General features: G+C 36.6%; 1 protein-coding gene across 3 annotated transcripts in view; it reads left to right on the top strand.

Annotated features, from left to right (window-relative positions):
- The window catches only part of LOC139975616 (endothelin-converting enzyme 1-like), a 104,808-nt gene that overhangs the window by 72,978 nt on the left and 13,411 nt on the right, over positions 1 to 18,419 (top strand). For all 3 annotated transcript variants that reach the window (XM_071983667.1, XM_071983665.1, XM_071983666.1), the window contains 13 exons: positions 1,420 to 1,629; positions 2,797 to 2,921; positions 4,699 to 4,848; positions 7,325 to 7,390; positions 9,402 to 9,521; positions 9,928 to 10,017; positions 10,644 to 10,780; positions 11,821 to 12,043; positions 13,272 to 13,370; positions 14,443 to 14,520; positions 15,378 to 15,540; positions 16,168 to 16,219; positions 17,511 to 17,703. In XM_071983667.1, the coding sequence (XP_071839768.1) occupies positions 1,420 to 1,629; positions 2,797 to 2,921; positions 4,699 to 4,848; positions 7,325 to 7,390; positions 9,402 to 9,521; positions 9,928 to 10,017; positions 10,644 to 10,780; positions 11,821 to 12,043; positions 13,272 to 13,370; positions 14,443 to 14,520; positions 15,378 to 15,540; positions 16,168 to 16,219; positions 17,511 to 17,703 (1,706 nt within the window). The remainder of the gene's footprint in view (positions 1 to 1,419; positions 1,630 to 2,796; positions 2,922 to 4,698; positions 4,849 to 7,324; positions 7,391 to 9,401; positions 9,522 to 9,927; positions 10,018 to 10,643; positions 10,781 to 11,820; positions 12,044 to 13,271; positions 13,371 to 14,442; positions 14,521 to 15,377; positions 15,541 to 16,167; positions 16,220 to 17,510; positions 17,704 to 18,419) is intronic.

The raw sequence follows: 18,419 nt of genomic DNA, 5'->3' as shown, positions 1-18,419 counted from the left end.
ATAACTTTTTTTCTCATAGGGTTGTGAATGAGTGGAACGATTTGCCTGAGAAAGTTGTACTTGCAAGCAGTGGTGGCGGAACCGGGGGGGCTTGGGGGGCTCAGCCCCCCAATGAAAAAGTTGAGGGGGCAAATGCATGATAAGCCCCCCCAATATTTACCAAGGCTCCGAAACGAGCATCTGCCCATTTTTCAATGCATACTTGTCGATCTGTCCGATGCACACGTATACTATATAGGTGTAATAATTTTAGTAATTGCTGGGGGACCCTCGGCCCGTCCCCTGGCTATAGACCACATTGTCACCCCAACCGCGTCTTCACGCCTCGTGAAAAGTGGAAGAAGTTAGTGTGAGTACCGGTAAGCGTAACACAACTTCGTCTTAGGCCAATGACTTGCCTCATTTCAGCCAGTTCTCCAACATCCCCTTACTTAGTGGCGGAGCGTCCATATATACAGTCAGGGGCGGATGCCCCCCCCCCCCCTGACGGACTCAAATGGACTGCTGGCGCCCTTTTCAGCTTTTCACTACTTTTTACTTATTCACGATTAGTGACTATTTTTTTGCGCTCTCATATACCTATTGACATTTGTCATATTCTGTTGGTGTAATTTTCCGACAAAATGGCGACGACACCTATTTATTCTCCGTTTATCTGCAAATTAGTAAGGCCCGGAAAGGGTGATTTCCTGCAATCTAGGGAGTGTCTTTACTCAAAAATTTTCTGACCACTCCGCGCCAACCTGTGGTGGCGCTCCGCTTAGATAGTGTCGAAAGCGCCCCTACAGAATATATTCTTGCCCCCCCCGACCAATACCCCTAGCTCCGCCACTGCCCTTACTACACTCAAAAACGTCTTTGCGAGTACACTACGAGTAATAGCTACTTTCTTAAAACACCATCGAATATACAAATTACAATGTTTTTACAGACTTTCGTGCAATCTGAGAAATTTCAAGCTTGAGACCCATATTCTAGGGCTAGGTATTCGCAGCATAAAACACTCGGTAAGTGCCGTTTCCGGCCATCTGGGGGTTTGAAAAAAACCAAAATTTTCTTGTACGCTCCGCGCCAACCGATGGTGGCGCTCCGCTTAGATAGTGTCCACGCATTAGCCCCCCCAATAATTTTTCCGTTCCGCCGCGCCTGCTTGCAAGTAGTGTCAATGGGTTTAAGAATGCATTGGACAAGCACTTTAAGCATTGTAATAGGGTCTGAGTGTTTGTGTCTTCAGTTTTTTTCTCTCTCCTATAGGGTCCTTGATGGGGACTTGAGTGTCCCTCCTGATCCTTTTTTTTCTACTAAACTAAACTAACCAGCAAGAACTAAGAGTAAGTTCTGTCACCATATCTGATTTTTGATGATGTCTTCCTTTGGATTTATTTTGTGGATTTGTCTTTATCTTTTTCTCTCCAACAGGTGATGAGGTATGCTTGTCAGAGACGTGCATCTTAATCGCCAGTTCCATTTTACCTGCCATGGACAAAACAGTTGATCCCTGTGATGATTTTTACCAGTATGCCTGCGGGAATTGGATGAAAGAAAATCCAGGTCCTGAAGGATCCAGTCAATGGAATATGTTCCACTTGCTTTGGAATCAAAATCAAATAGTGATGAGAAAGGTTTTAGGTAGGTTTACAGAAACTTCATAACTTTGGTGGGGGGGGAGGGGGGCAGGTGGGGTATCATGAAATCTCCAACATTCCTTTTTTTTTTCTTTTTTTTTTTCTTCCTTATTTTATCAAGCCAATTACAGCTTTATAGCAAAGCAAGGGTCCCCAAGTTTACTCTAGTTCACTTGGAAAGGGTTGCTGAAATGGTCTGAGATTTTACAAGAACTGTGTGAAAAAGAACTAAGACCCAACTGATTTACTAAGGCGTGTCTTCATGGGTGTCATACATTTGCAATTGTTCGTCCACCTCACCATCCGCCTGAAAGGAGGTCTGTCCAAACCTTAGCTTAGTATTTGTTTATGAGGCTAAAAACATTGTTGTTTGTCTTTTCAAACCGATCTTGATATTAAATTAATTTGTAGCAGACTTGGCTTTCCCTCATCTGTTGCCCTACCTTTCCCTTCCCCTCCCCCCTCCCTCCCCACAACAACATCATTAAAAAAAAGAGGGTAAATTTGAAAGCTTCAGTGGTGCAATCTGCTCAATTCAGAGCCGTTCAAGATAAGAGCATGGGAATATCTGTAATTCTGAATATTATGTTAGTTACATTAAGTGCATCGATGTTTGGTGTATGACAGGACTGTACTCTGTCAGTGTCCTTGAAATAGTGACACTTACTCTGCTGCCTATCAACAGTAGTGACACTAACTCTGTTGCCTAGCAACAGTGGAAATTCTACAAATTCCTACAAAAAATAAATATTTTTCTCTTGATGTTATGCCATGCTAACGAAGGCTACAATTCTGTGATTCACACAAATACAAAAAAAAAGGGCTCAGTGATGGACACAGACAGATTATCCAGTATCGCTCATGATAATACAGGTCTTGATATTCTCAGGTTTTACGATAAGGGATTATGCTAATATAAACATACAACAGATTGGGAAAATCTGCAGTTAAAAGTTTTCCAAATCTTCCCACAGAATCGGAATTAAATACCACAAATTTACTTTGTTCCTCGCTTACCTGTCTCTTCACAACCTTAGCACCTCATTCTACCGTGTCTAGTATACCCTGGTAATCTTTTAACACTGTGCACCCTCAGCGACCGGCTCCCCCGGTCGTTGCCCTTCCTTCTCATTCTACCATTCAAAGTGTTTACACATAAATTTTCCCACAGAATCGGAATTAAATACCACAAGTACGGCCGAGTTGAAGGTTCAGGCCTACTACACTTCCTGCCTGGATGAAGATAAGGTTATAGAAGAGCTTGGTGGTACTCCGTTACTCAATGGAATTGAAGAGGTGATTATATATGTGTTTGAGGATCAGATGCCAAAGTTTTGACACTTCCTTTAAATAGTCCTTGTGTAGCCCTTACCTTTTTCTTGAGTTTAAGGGATATTTCGGTGACTGAAGTTGCTTAATAAAACGGCTGGAAATTTTCCGCATCCTAAGGTCAAAGCATTAGCCATTTTCATGGCGAAGATATGATTTTTTTTCATATTTGGTGGTATTTTGTGAATTTTTGCATCTGGCAACCACAAAAGGAATGATGTCATCACTGCAATTTAGCTGAAATTGTTCTCATTTTCCTGTGTAATATTTAACTGACTTATCAACACAGGAAAAATAGTATTTCTACAAAAGAAAAAAAAAAGTATGTGGGCTATATTCTAAATGCAGAGAACCTTTCAAAATGAATCAATTTTCAACGACAAATCAACAAAAAAGGTTATAACAGGAAAGTATAGCTTTGAAGTACATCTTCCATAATGATGATACAACACACCACCAACTGAGAGCTTGGCCAGTCAAATTACATTTAATCAAACCGTATCTTTGAGTTGAGGAGCAAGTTATTGAGACAATTGGTTCAACTAACAGTCTGGAATTTGTTCTTTTCCATCTAAGTGTCACATTGTCAGCCACAGGAATACGGCTTTAACAAAACCCAATAAAACAGTAAGGTTAGATTGCATGATGGGAAGACTTTCAAGACATCTATTGTGTTTAAAGTACAACAGAAGCCAATACGTATATATGTTCAATTGTCGGTAAGATGAATTAATGATACAAATATCTGCTTTTCTCAGCATTTAAGTTTGCTGTCAATGGAGTTGAGCATCGCATGTGTGCAGGTAACATTAATGCTCAGTGACTTGTTTCAGAAATTTATGCCAAGAAATATATTAGAGACTATTTAATGACTGTATATTGAAGCTATATCATGGTCACTATTTGATTATTTGAAAATGAAAAAGAAAGGGTTGGTAATGCAAGCCGAAGGGGCTGGTTTACATTTTTACTGATTTATATACAACATCGAGAGTGTCAAGAAAATCTGAAAGTGACATATTGGGCCAGAAAAACCAACATTTCCTCGCTGCCGGAATGAGCCATGTTGGAGCAGGGGTCATGATGATTATATGTATTATGTTTGAGGATCTGTGAACATTTCTGTATTATCTCTCAGGTTGTGAGGTGGATGGGAAAACTAGGAAAACAGCAAGTTCAGTTTGGAAACATTTTATCTTTGATCATCAACAATGCTTCAACAGAAAGCATTTCGTTTTTGGATGGATTAAAGGTCATCATTATTGCCCCCCCTCTCTCTTTCCCTCCCCCTCTCCCCTCCCCTCAAGTATGTTTAAAAGAAGTCAAATAATGGTCACCCATCCTCCAATTTCAGCAAGCAGTTTACAGGTTGTTTATTGTCTTATAGGTACATGTATGCTGTATTAGCCCCAAATATGCTAGATATTCAAATATGGTCACCTTTGGTAAAAATTCTTAAACTGTTTTTATGACACCTTCGAGGAAATTATCCTCACTGGGACATTCAGTCATCTAAAGTGTTCCTTAACAATGTCTGAGAGCAATTTGGAGAGTAAAGACCCCCAGGAAAGTACTTATTGAAAACTTCTAGCAATTATAGCATGCTATAATTTGTGCCTGTACTGACTACCTTTAAGATCTTCGATCAAATGGAGTGCCTTTCTTTTTCGTTCTACCACGCAGCAGAGATAGCCGTACCATCCGTTTAAGCAACCACTTTTCTTCTTCCTCTCCTCCCTTTCAGTTAGGCGGTTGGAATGTTACAGGCACTGCCAGAAGTGACGTCACCATGCAGTCAATTATCGAGAAACTTGGCTATTACTACGTAGAGCAGCCGTTTTTTACTCTATTTGTAGATGCAGATGACAAGTCTTCAAATAAAAATATCATACAGGTAGGATAGATATTTTTGTAACCTTGGAAACATGAATAATTAAAACAAAGTATAGAATAATAATACTTAATATTCAACAGTTCTGAAAATATCATACAGGTAGGTTATATGTTTGTAACCTTGGAAACATGAATATTTAAAATAATACTAAATATTCAACAGATCTGAAAATATCATACAGGTAGGATATATGTTTGTAACCTTGGAAACATGAATATTTAAAATAATACTAAATATTCAACAGATCTGAAAATGTGCCTCCTACTTATCCTTGAGTATCTTTCCTCGTCAATTTTCCATATAGGGTACAAATCGGTCCTGGAGAATCGTGGAAAAATACACAAAATTTGGAGAAGGTGATAGAAAAGTCAGCAAAATTTGGTATCATTGTCATTTGCAAAACAATAAATTCACCATTTTGTGCCAACTTTGTCAAGATTTCCTGTATAGAAACCGAACAAAGCAATTAATAAATATGGTATCAAAGATGGAAATTATCAATCTAAACCTTCAACAGCCGTTACTTGGCCTGGACAGAGTGAATTGAAGGCTTAAATCAAACAAAAAGTACCTTCACTAACCTTCACATTGATATCAAGATTAGCATTGTAAATATTTGGCAAATCTAGTTTTTAGATATGGTGGTAACCTGGTAGTACCTCGGCGAAATGGAAGCTAGTTTAATGTGTAAAGCCGATTTTTTTTTTGACAAAGAGCAATCTCACTTGGAATTAACTGTGTGAAATTGTTGGCTAGTCGCACACACTAATATGCAGGTAACTGGGAATTCTTCGGGTGCAGTGGTTTTTCATCAACTTTGGAACATATTTCTTCAATTCCAATAAAAATTTCACGAAAAAAAACATAATTCAAATCTAAAATATTGCCAATTATAATTGGGATTGGGTTGAGCTTGAGAAATGTGTAAAAATATAATGGGATTCAGGTTTATTAAAAAAAATGTGGTATTAATTTATCCAGTCATTGTTCCATAAGAAAAAATAGCAGGTTAAAGTGACCTGCTTTACCTATAAATGCAAGAGAAAAAATTTACTCCAATTATGTAAGTTTTTAACAAGTTGAAACCTTGATATGCCAAGTTTCAGCTATCTTAAATCTATCAGAATCAAATTCACACTTCACGTTCCGTTGCCAATTTTGGAGAAAAAAAATTCATGAAATAAACATGGTTAACTCCAGAGGTGGTTAGGCTTCTCTGTAACATACGCTTACAACGGTAGAATAATATTTGATGTGTTATGACAAGAAACTGAACAAGAAAACGTGCCAAGAACGGTTAAACCGGGGTCCGTCACAAGACTTTGATGGTTTTCCAGCTATTTCCTAACTGTACTATCAGTAAGACATTGTAGGTAAAGTTTAATATCTAAATGTGATATTAGTTTAACAGCTGTTTGTACTTTTCATGTGTATGTTCATGAGTGGACTTTTTCGATATCCTTTGATATGATTCATTTTTTTTTTTTTATGCTTTGCATGATATAGCTTTATTTTATTTGATATCTGTTTCCAGCCAAAGAGGCTCCTTTTCCATGTTTGATTATTCGCTTGGTACAAATTATCCCAGGAAACTTTTTCTTTTAGCCTTCCATTACAGTTGCAACCTCAAAAGGATCTGAGGTCATCGTCCCTCATCTTTTGGGTTATTTTCTCCTTTTTTTCACATTAAAGGAATATAACAATCACATAAAATTTCACATTTGCAATGAAATTAAAAAGAAAAATTCCATATTTTCAGGTGAAAAATGAGAGAAAAGATGAAAAATACAGCAAAGAAAATGAACAATAACTTTCACAACTATTTTGTTGTTGTTAAACAACAGTTTCTGTTTAATACAAATTAGAACAACTTCAAAAGTCAGTTTCCTTAAGAAGTTACAAGCAATGGATTAACCACTGATTAATAGGTATTTAATATCATCTAGAGTGTAATTTGACTTTGAATATTAAATTTGCAACAGCAGTAGTCATACAAAATTCTTTGTATCCCTCTGTGATAAAAAACAAAAAGTGACAACTTGATTCTGCAAATACTTCTTTCATCCATGTCTGGAATTTATCTTCCTGAATCATTTCCGGATAAGTCAAAGATGCCTACATTATCCTCCGTCATTCTGTCCATGCATCTTCCCTCTCCTCCTGACAAAAAGAAGAAGTAGAAGAACCAATTAAAGCTTCTCATCTTCGATGGAATTGGCTAAAACCAAATCAGATTTATATCCCTCCAACTTCTCGATTATCCCCTTTAATTGCACGATAACATTCCACAGCATCTCAAAGAGGACATCAGTATAATTTAATGGCAGTTTAGTTGATTGTGCGTTTGCTTTCGTGACATTTACCCTCGGAATCTTAGGAGAGTGACGTCTCCTTATGGAGAGCTTTATCTTCCTACATGTCAATTAATGGTTGGATTATTATATATGTATTTAATATCTATCTCTTTGCCGTACAGATTGCTCCCCCTGTCGTGTTGCTCCCCGATGCCCAGTACATGTTGAATAAAAGTGAAGATGATGAGGTAAGTGGAGCTATAACTCTGGTTTTACAATTAAACTTCCTCGTTAATACTCGCTGAGGCCTGTCACTGAAATGGAGAGGAGCAGACGTTGGAATTCTTTCTTCTTTTGATACTCGTGAAATCTTTGACTCGTTATGTACAAGCTAGATATTTAAAACCAACAGAAGATATTGTTTCTGTCACGGCATGATGCATTCATTGTTCCCACCACCCCCCCCCCCCCTTCATCCCCATCTCCACTTACATACACGCACTCACAAAGGGCACACACATTCGGACTAGACATCTATAGCTACCGACTTAGTGAACCAACTGTGGTCTTGGGCACTTGAAACAATCAGCAAATTTGCTGCCAGGAAACCTGTCAATATCTTTTCGAAGAGCAAAGAATTGTATGGCTAGCTCATTGTTAGGTGTGAAAAACACGTGACAGCAGCATAACGAAGGCAACCTATCATCTTCAGCTTATATTGCAGAGATCTTTATAAACTGCCCAAACGGCTAAGAATAATCTTGCAATCCCATTAGGGAGATATGATTCTGCTCTAAAAGTTGTGTCTTGCGGCTGTCATCTCGTCAAACCTTTGTGATTTCATAAAGAGCCATCGATACCTTTTACTTTCTCTATGTCTTTTTCTTTACATATTTTCACTTTAGAATGTCAATAGTGTTGAAAATGAAACAATTGCCATCAAAATGTTATGTTAAGAGCTTCAATATGTTAGATTCAGCATTTACAAAATCCCATCTCTATTTTGGTACAATTAAAAAAGAAGGAGGATGCTAAGGGGGTGTGGGAGAGGGCTGCAGCATCATGCAGCCAGGCTGCAAAATGACATTAAATCTATGGTGCTCTGCATGTTCAGCAGAATTTTGAAGCTGCAGCCTGTGGCATTTCTTTGTGACTGGGTGCCTTAAAGAAAATAAGCATTGCAATAAAAATGAAAAAAAACCTAAGAAAATGAGATGACGTCACATTTAGACTTGATCAAGTCCACAGCCTTGTGTTTGGTGGATATGAGCATTTTTTGATATCCATCAAATGGAATCAAGTTTCTCTTAGCTTTATGAAGAAGTTGTTAATGGCAGTTACGTACATCTCTTATCACTTGGACCAATGACCTGGTATGGATAATGTTTGTGTGTTAAAGATATCGTCAGTTGTTACAAGCGGAAATGAAATATGTGGTTGTAATGTTTCTTTGTTCATAAAATGTATTCATTGTCAGCCTACAGGAAATATTTGGCTAATGTTTCTAGTTTATGACACATATATCATTTTCAGCTGTTACAAGCCTACAGGAAATATATGGATAATGTTTCTATGTTATGACACATACAGTATATCATTTTCAGCTGTTACAAGCCTACAGGAAATATATGGATAATGTTTCTATTTATTATGCATATATCATTTTCAGCTGTTGCAAGCCTACAGGAAATATATGGAAAATGAGTCTATTTTATGACACATCATTTTCAGCTGTTACAAGCTTACAGGAAATATATAGATAATGTTTCTATTTAATGACACATATATCATTTCAGCTGTTACAAGCCTACACGAAATATATGGGAAATGTATCTATTTTATATGACACATATATCATCTTCAGCTGTTACAAGCTTACAGGAAATATATGGATAATGTTTCTATTTAATGACACATTTATCATTTTCAGCTGTTACAAGCTTACAGGAAATATATAGATAATGTTTCTATTTAATGACACATATATCATTTCAGCTGTTACAAGCCTACACGAAATATATGGGAAATGTATCTATTTTATATGACACATATATCATCTTCAGCTGTTACAAGCTTACAGGAAATATATGGATAATGTTTCTATTTAATGACACATTATCATTTTCAGCTGTTACAAGCTTACAGGAAATATATAGATAATGTTTCTATTTAATGACACATATATCATTTCAGCTGTTACAAGCCTACACGAAATATATGGGAAATGTTTCTATTTAATGACACATTTATCATTTTCAGCTGCTACAAGCCTACAGGAAATATATGCGTACGATAACACAACTTCTGGGAGCACCACAAAACGAAGAAACAAATAGACAGTTAGAGGAAATCTTACAGTTTGGGATAGCTCTGGCAAATGTAAGATATGCTAATTTTCTTCTTTTTTTTCATATGCAAAACGTATGCGATGGATTAGTAAACTTGCGTATGGCAACAGCTGAATTTATATTCAGTATATATTCGTGTCACCATGGTAATTGAGCTTGCAGTCATATGTGGTTTAAACTTGAATGTACCAGTGTCACATTTAATGTTCTCAAATGAAAAGTGCTAAGGAATCACTATAAAGCCATTGGTTGTTATGATATGCTTACTACACTGAAGACTTGGTAAAATTAGTATGTATTAGAGATAAAACTCAAAATGTTGATCTTTGACTGTTTAGTTCACTAAAATAGCCACATACTTAAAGTAAGCTCACACGTTCACCTTCATTCTCAGAAACGACAGGGAAAAATGGATTTTTTTCTTTCTTATCTTTCAGGTTACGTACAATGATGACCAATTAGATTCGGATCCAGAGAAACTCTACAATCGAATGACTATCAAAGAGCTTCAGAAAATTAGCCCAGCTGTAAGTAAAAGTGATTCTGTTTTCCTACAAATGAACTAATTTTCCATTTTTTTTATCATTGTTCTCAACTGTACCATGTATCATATACCTCATGCTATTTACCCCAAATATGGCTCATGTGGGGTGGGGGGGGGGTTCAAAGCTGGAGTCCAGCGACAAATACCTTGATTTCCACTTCTATCCACTGCAGAAACTTTAAGCAAGGTCATTTCCTTACACCAGACAGAGCAATTTTTATTGGTCTATTAGCAAACTAGAAGGAGTTTTGTCAAAGTGTTTCCACATTACAGAGAGCTGAACACACAGAATTAGAGCCAAACATTTTTGTATCGGATAGCTAGTTTTGATTGGTGATTGTGCTGAGATTCATATATATTCATATTTCACACCATTACTGTTAATTTCAAAGTAGATGTGAGATCTGACGTAATATTAGGGTAATGTTAAAGATGGTGTTGTTAAAGATGGTGTTGTTAAAGATGGTGTTGTTGCACAGCTGAGTCTCCCCACACTTGACAGTGTTTTATTCATTCAACAAATGAACACGTCTTTTGTACTACTTGACCATTTTTTGTAACATTTTTGTTTCCTTTGTAACATTCTTTTTACTTTTATATTCTGGACAGATCGATTGGTTGAGTTTCATCAAATATACGTTCCAGGGAGTCGAAAGTGTCACCATCACAGAGAAGGAAAACCTGATTATTTTTGAGCCTGACCTAATGGCAGACTTATCAGAACTACTGCTTAACACAGATGAAGAGTAAGGAACCTTGATTATCTACTGGAATCCTCCAATTTCTATAATCAAAGCCATCCATGGTTTTTGCCCCAAACTATATTTCCAACTTACTCACCCAACAAATCTGTACTCGCTCACTGAGATCTAAGAGAGCTATTTTCCTAAAGCCACCTAACTTTAAAACTGCAACGTACGGTGAGCATTCTTTTCAATTTGCTCTCCCCACCCATATTAGTAATGCCCCTACCATAGACAATTTTAAAAGCGTCTTAAAACTCACTTATTCACAAGCTACTCTCATTGGACCTTGCACGTTTTCCGATCCTTACTGTATCTTATGTTCTTTTTGTTCTTATTTGCTGTATTTTTGGTAATCATTTTGTTTCTCGTAAAGCGCATTGAGACCACCGGTAAAATACGCTATATAAATAATTATGATCGTTGTAATCATGAATCAGCTATAGTGAACAAAGATGTCTTTCAAAGTATTGAAAGAACAGAATTCAAAGCCCAGTTCCCAGTTCTGCAACAAACAGACATACAAAATCAGACATGGAACCGAATGATTTGTGGGCAGACTGACAATCTAAACCGCTTGACTTTGTTGGAATGACTCCAGTTTGCTCATCATTCAAACTTGAAAGTTATCCCTGATAGAGATAGCAAAGTGACTTGAGTCATTCAACAGGACAAACCAAAACCAAAAATTAAAAATAAGTAATTACAAGAGTAAATTAAAAGCCAAGAATTCTCCCACCCCACCCCCTAATTCCCCTCCCCCCGCCTCCAACCCTCCTCCTTCTCCCATCCGTAAATATTGTATTTTCTTCTTTGATAAAAAAAGCTTGATGCAATTTTTGTTACTTGCTTAAACACTTAACTGGGTATTTTAAAGTATGTTTTCAGCCAAACATTGACTTAGACACCAAGGGTTGCACGTTTACTCGTGTAGAGATAAAGAGGCAAAGCTTCTGAAACTTGTACAGTTTAATGTTCGTGTATACTGATATGAATTGATTTTCAGTGAGATGTATGCTACTCCCTGTTTTCTCTAACAACAGACTGGTCAAAAATTACATGATCTGGAAGTTTGTGGCCATGTTCGTAGGATTTCTCAGCGAGGATTTCCGGCAGGCAGACGACGACTTTCAGTCGGTCTTGTCAGGAGCCAAAGACTCCCAGCCAAAATGGCGGACATGCATCACGGACACTGATGAGGCCCTAGGCTTTGCACTGGGTGCTCTGTTTGTCAAAGAGTCTTTCCAAGGAGGAAGCAAAGAAATAGTAAGAAACCCATTCAGGTTAAAAAGTTGTTGATGAATTTATGTTATATGGCTCATCAATATCGATGATAATATCTATGCTTACTATTCTGTTAGTTGTAAAAGTAAGTTTGCCTGACGTTTTGATCCTAGCAGGATCTTCTTCAGAGGCTGAATGACAAGTAACAGTAACAGAAGGGACAAAAATATGCACAAAATACAGACAGGTTAATGAGCATGGTGAACACAAAGAGATAGATGTAAGAGGATTAGTAGACAAAGGATGGAGAGAAGAAAGAAAGAAACCAACAGGGGAGGAGGAGGAGAGGTTGGAGAAAAACAGTGGAGGGACAGTTAATGTAACTTGTCAGGAAACAGGCATCCCTGTTTAACACTTTGGTGACTATTAAAGACATTCAGTATCTTGTGCACACCCAGGAAAGTAGCGCACTTGCACAAATTGTTCTTTATCACTGTCGCAACCCACTAGCATGACTAACTGGTGTATCAAAAGAGAATGTAGAAAGTATTTATCTTTATTATGTATCCATTCAAGGTTTGTATTTGACATAAGTCATTTCAAAAGTACCTCTCCCCCTCCCCCAATGTGACTGACCCTAGTTTTGGACAATCCTTAAGGCTGCTGAAGTTCAGACTCAATTTTTCTATGAACTGTAGGTGAAAGTAAGGTTGTTTTGTGTGAGGTGTGGACTTGGTGTTGACAAAAACATGTAACCAGCCTAGGTGGAATGTCAATTAACCATGGAACTCTGATTTTGCAAGAAAAAGAGTTACAATGTTTCAGTGGCGAATATGTATTGCACAACCTCCACAAATTCAACCAAAATTTGGCCAATTTTATATTCATTTGAAGACGACAAAGTCATGATTTCAGTAGTGGCAGTCATGTAAAGCTTTTAATGTCATGTTTAGAGCATTTATACATTATTAAACAGGTTAACTGCACAACTTTCAATATAACCACGATACCCCAAGAATCTCAGCAGAGTTTTGATAATCTGATTAACTTGAAGCAGTGTAGTTAAGATGTAACCAACAGCTTATAGATTTGATTGAAATTAGATTGAAAACTGTTGGTCTGTGAATTGAGATAACTCTGATATCAAAAGTAGAATATTAGGTCAGTGGCCTTGATCATGTTAATATTGTGTGGGCCTCCTGAACTCTATCCCTAGGACCGTTCCTGATTGGGGCTTTAATATTTCAAGACCCTTTGGCTTTTTTAACAGGCAGCTGAAATGGTAGAGAAAGTCAGATCAGCGTTCAAACGTAATCTACCAGACCTTGACTGGATGGATGAGGAGACCAGGACCGCAGCCAAGCAGAAGGTGAGAAATGGAATAGTAATAGTGATCATGGAAAAGATAGACTAAAATTGTCTTTTTAAGAATTTGTTGTTTCCTGACTACAGCCTCTTTTTCAAAAGAATATGAATATGATATCATCTATGGAAACACGAGCTAAGCACATTGTGATTAGTAAGTGAGTATTTTGAGGGAGAGGTCAAAATTGATTAGCCTGATAAGAATTTGAGCCAGTGATAACCTATTAAAAAGAATGAATTAAAATTTAATTCAAGTCACCAGAATTGTTTGACACACTATGTTTGCCATTAATATTTTCTAGAAAGCAATTGCTCAAACATCCACTTGAGAAAGGCATAAAGTGTCAAAATTTGTTCAACATATATTTCTATGCACACGATCAGATAACGATCATATTAGAAAGATAATACAATGAAAATGCAAGGAAAATAGAAAAGAACTGGATGAGAAATTGAGACACCACAAAGGTTGAGTTTACTGAATTAAAGGCATTGAAGACTCCCCCCAAACCGCCTGCAGCCTTCTGAAAAGTTAACAAGTGACGTTTTCTTCTTGTCGCTACAAAATGCAGACAGTAATGAAACGTGATACCTTGTTATCTTTTATTTAGACCTGAGATGTCCACGCTGCTATGTACACTGTGTTGACCGTAGCTGCATGTACAGTATTGACTGTACACTAGTGTCTCATTACTGACGGTAGCAAGCTGTGTGTGTATTTTCTGGGATCGATGGTGGTGTCTAACACTTCTGTACACCTCATTCGAAACTAGGTCAGATTACCGGCATCAGACAATTCTTTGTGCACGAGTCTTCACTCCCTTTAAGTAGAACACAAAACAATAAATGGAAGAACTAGATAATCTGCAAATTTAGCACAAAAATAAATGCAAAAACATGAATGAAGATTTGATGTCCTTCCAATAATGTTTTTAACATTCCTGTGAGCTTTAAGCCCAATCTTCTTTGACAATATATAAACTTGCCTCTTCCTGTCAAAATTTCTTGGAGTAAGAGCAGAATCAGAGATGTTTTTTATCATGTAAGCTCTTTGAATTTTTGTTTTTACTTTGTAGGCAAATGCCATCCTGGACCTCATTGGATTCCCAAACTTCATTCTAGATGAAGAAAAGCTAGACAAGTTTTATGAAGAGGCGAGTTGATTTTGTTCATGTTTTAATCCCATGAAAAGTATGTGTATTTGCATTGGGTTGTAACCATAGGTCATGTTGTATATAGTAGGTAGACATGTACTGTTTATGAACATTTTGGATATCCAACAATCTGGTAGATGTCTCCGGGTATAGATATTTGTATGTTTCTAGTTTCCAATTTATTTTTAAGATAAATTCATTTTGTTTTCTGTGTTAACTTGTTTTACAGATATTGTATAAAGAGATCTTTAAGCTTCTTATTCTAAATCAAACTTGATATATTATTACTTGCTGTTATGTTATGCTTGAACTTAGATTCTTATTCTAAATACTTGTGGATATATTATGACTGACCTTAGATTCTTATTCTAAATACTTGTGAATATATTATAACTGAACTTAGATTCTTATTCTAAATACTTGTGGATATATTATAACTGAACTTAGATACTTACTCTAAATACTTGTTGATATATTATAACTGAACTTAGATTCTTACTCGAAATACTTGTTGATACATTATAACTGAACTTAGATACTTACTCTAAATACTTGTTGATATGTTACAACTGACCTTAGATTCTTTTCCAAATACTTGTGGATATGTTATAACTGAACTTAGATTCTTACTCTAAATACTAGTGGATATATTACAACTCAACTTAGAGTCTTATTTTAAATACTTGTGGATATATTATAACTGAACTTAGATTCTTACTCTAAATACTTGTGGATATATTACATCTCAACTTAGATTGTTATTCTAAATACAGGTGGATATATTACAACTGAACTTATATTTTTATAACAGTGGATACATTTTGGTACTGAATTAATAATTCGTATTCCAAATACAGGTGGACATCAATGCCACAGCATACTTTCGCAATTCCGTTGAAGTTTTGAGGTTCATGTATCAATCTCAGGTGGAAGGTCTGAGAAAAGCTACCGACAGAGGGGTTTGGGAAATGAACCCAGCAACTGTGAATGCGTACTACCAGCCAATTAAAAACGAGATTGGTACGTTTTCAAATATGTATGACAGAACAGTAAAAGGGGTTGTCTTAGTTTGCAACATGACTCCTCTCGTAAATAAATATCCGTTAGATTTTGTATCTTTGTTGCATATATATGTCATAAAAGAGGCAAAAAATCTTGAGAATCTGTGAATAATTTCAAACAGACTCTGAGGCGTAAACTCTGTTGTAGCAGATGAACTTTTTTAGAACAGAGAGACTGAAGACGTTATGTTCATGAAAGGGTCAACGTTCTGGCGCCACAATATGCAACAGACTGACCAACTTTCAAAACCATTCCACTTTAGTGTTATTTCTTTAACTGTTTTGCAGTATTGATATCTCTGTGTTCACAAGTTTTTTTGTCATTTTATATTTCTTCTATTTGAGGATTCTAGTTTTCACCATTTAGTGCAGGAAGATAACGATACATTCTTTTTTGTTCTTTTTTTTGGCATCTGGTCGTCTGCTTCTTTCAAGTTTACATCCATGAGGAGTTACTTTAAATTATCTGCTATTTATAGCAAACTAATAAAATCCCTCAGATTTGGTGAAATTGTAACTTCATTTTGTCAGAATAAATTTAAATCTTCCTCTTGTTTCCTCTATTTTCTTCCTTTCCTGGACACAGTTTTTCCTGCCGGAATTCTTCAAGCACCTTTCTATGACAGAGATTTTCCCAAGTAAGTATTCAACTAAGGCTGGGGTGGGCAACCTACGGCCCGCAGGCCACATGCGGCTCGCCAGTGATTTTTTTGCGGCCTGTGAGATGTCTCAAGAAAAAGAAAAAAAATCAATCTGTTTTACATCATCACAAAAAACAAGCTAGCTGCTGAGAATTTATCGGCACTAATGATGCTGTCAGGTAGGCCTATTATCCCCATTAATTATAAACTGTACTGTATTGAAATTATGTTTTTGTGAATACAGATTAAGTACACACACCTATTGCTTAAAAGTCCTCGGAATCAAAGGTTGAAATCAACAGCAGGTTTGTTGGTTAGGTGCGGCCCAGTCAATTTTTCACTCCTCATATCTGGCCCATTCATTCAAAAAGGTTGCCCACCCCTGAACTAAGGCATGCTAAGGGAAGCCTTGAACACTTATATAAGTCTTTTGCTACATGGCAAAATGGGAGTAATTGATTTTTTTTATTCTTACACACACACATTCAGTGAATTAAGAAGTGGTCACAGGTCAGTTGGGGTCAATATTTGTATACTGTTCTTTCATGACATGCTTCAAAGCACTTGTACTGACAGTAGGAGCAGTATGAATTTCCTGTATCTATTCGTGCGCATACATCCTTCACAAATGAGAACATATCCTGTGGATATTTCCTAGCGAGAGTGTGTATAATTAGCTGTTTAATTATGTAGATTTCATGAATTTTTTTTACTGATCCACTAAATATGCATTTATGGTAAATAATATAATAATCTACATTCAATCTATAACGAAGAGTGCCACTGTCTATTTTCCACTGAATCGTTAATATGTTGTCAGTGAATGCCAAGAGTAAGAAGACAATATATGGCTTATCTGAAAACCTATCGGTGAAATGATTGCAATTGTTGAGACAAAGGATATTCATGATGAAGCCTTTTCATGATGTCATATTTAACGAAGCCTTTCATGATATTCACATTTAACAATGACTTTTCATGATGTCACATTTTACAAAGACTTCATGATGTCAAATTTATCAAAGACATTTCATGATGTCACATTTAACGAAGCCTAATTTTCATGATGTCACATTTAACAAAGACATTTTATGATGTCACATTTTAACAAAGCCTTTTCATGATGTCACATGTTTTCAACCAATTTTTTTCATCAGTATCTCATGTATTGAAATTGTGTCTTTTCAGTCTCGTTGAGATTAAATTTCTTCAACTAATTTGAAAAAGTTCTCGATGTCGTGCTAATTGGTTTTTAATTACGTCTTCTCTCCCCACACACACTAACTAGGTCATTGAATTTCGGAGGTATAGGAGTGGTCATGGGGCATGAGATCACCCACGCATTCGACGACAAGGGCAGAGGTTACGATAAATATGGAAATCTCAACCAGTGGTGGAACAACGAAACCATTGAAAGATTTGAGGAACAGACACAATGCTTTGTGGAGCAGTACTCTAAATACAAAGTAGACAACAAAAATGTAAGTGACCTCGACTATATTAAGTTCTAAAAAGTTATTCCATCAAAATATCTCATTTTTGTACTGTAGTGTGAAAAGTGACTTCTGTTGGTTCTTGCATGAGCAACTTCTCCATCTTTTTTTTCCTTCTTTTTTTCCCTTTCCTTCCTGTATAGAACTTAATTAACTTGTTTTAAAGCTGTTCCCTACTCCTTCTCCCCTTTCTCCCTCCCCCCCCTTTCACTCTTCTTCTCACAGCTCTCTTCCCCTCCATTTTTCTTCACACCTTTCTGTCTTTGTCCCTCTCCAGTTTATTCCCTACCCTGTGCCTTTAATCCTCTCTTTGTCCCTCCACAGTTTCTCCTTCCTCTCCTCTTCTCCTGTTGCTTTCTACTTATAATCCCCTTTCATCCATCTCATTGTGTTCACCGTGCTCATTAACCTGTCTGTATTCTGTGCGTGTTTTTGTCCCCTCTGTTACTGTAACTTGTCATTTAGCCTCTGAAGAAGATCCTGCTAGGATCGAAACGTCAGGCCAACTTACTTTTACACATTGTTTTAAAGCTATATACTTTTATTATGCACAAAGAATACCAATTATGGTTTCTACATTTCACCTTCAATCTGTTTTACTTCCTTTTCTGATTTTCATAGTAAACTAATATTTTCTGCAACTTTTTTATCCTCATCTTTTTTTTCCTTATTTTTTTTCTCTTTTCATTTCCTTTCCTTCCCTG

The sequence above is a fragment of the Apostichopus japonicus genome, chromosome 11 (genome assembly GCF_037975245.1).
Source record: "Apostichopus japonicus isolate 1M-3 chromosome 11, ASM3797524v1, whole genome shotgun sequence".
In the NCBI taxonomy this organism is placed as follows: Eukaryota; Metazoa; Echinodermata; class Holothuroidea; order Aspidochirotida; family Stichopodidae; genus Apostichopus; species Apostichopus japonicus.
The sequence above is the reverse complement of the archived record's forward strand: the minus strand, read 5'-3'. Positions and strand labels throughout refer to the sequence as shown.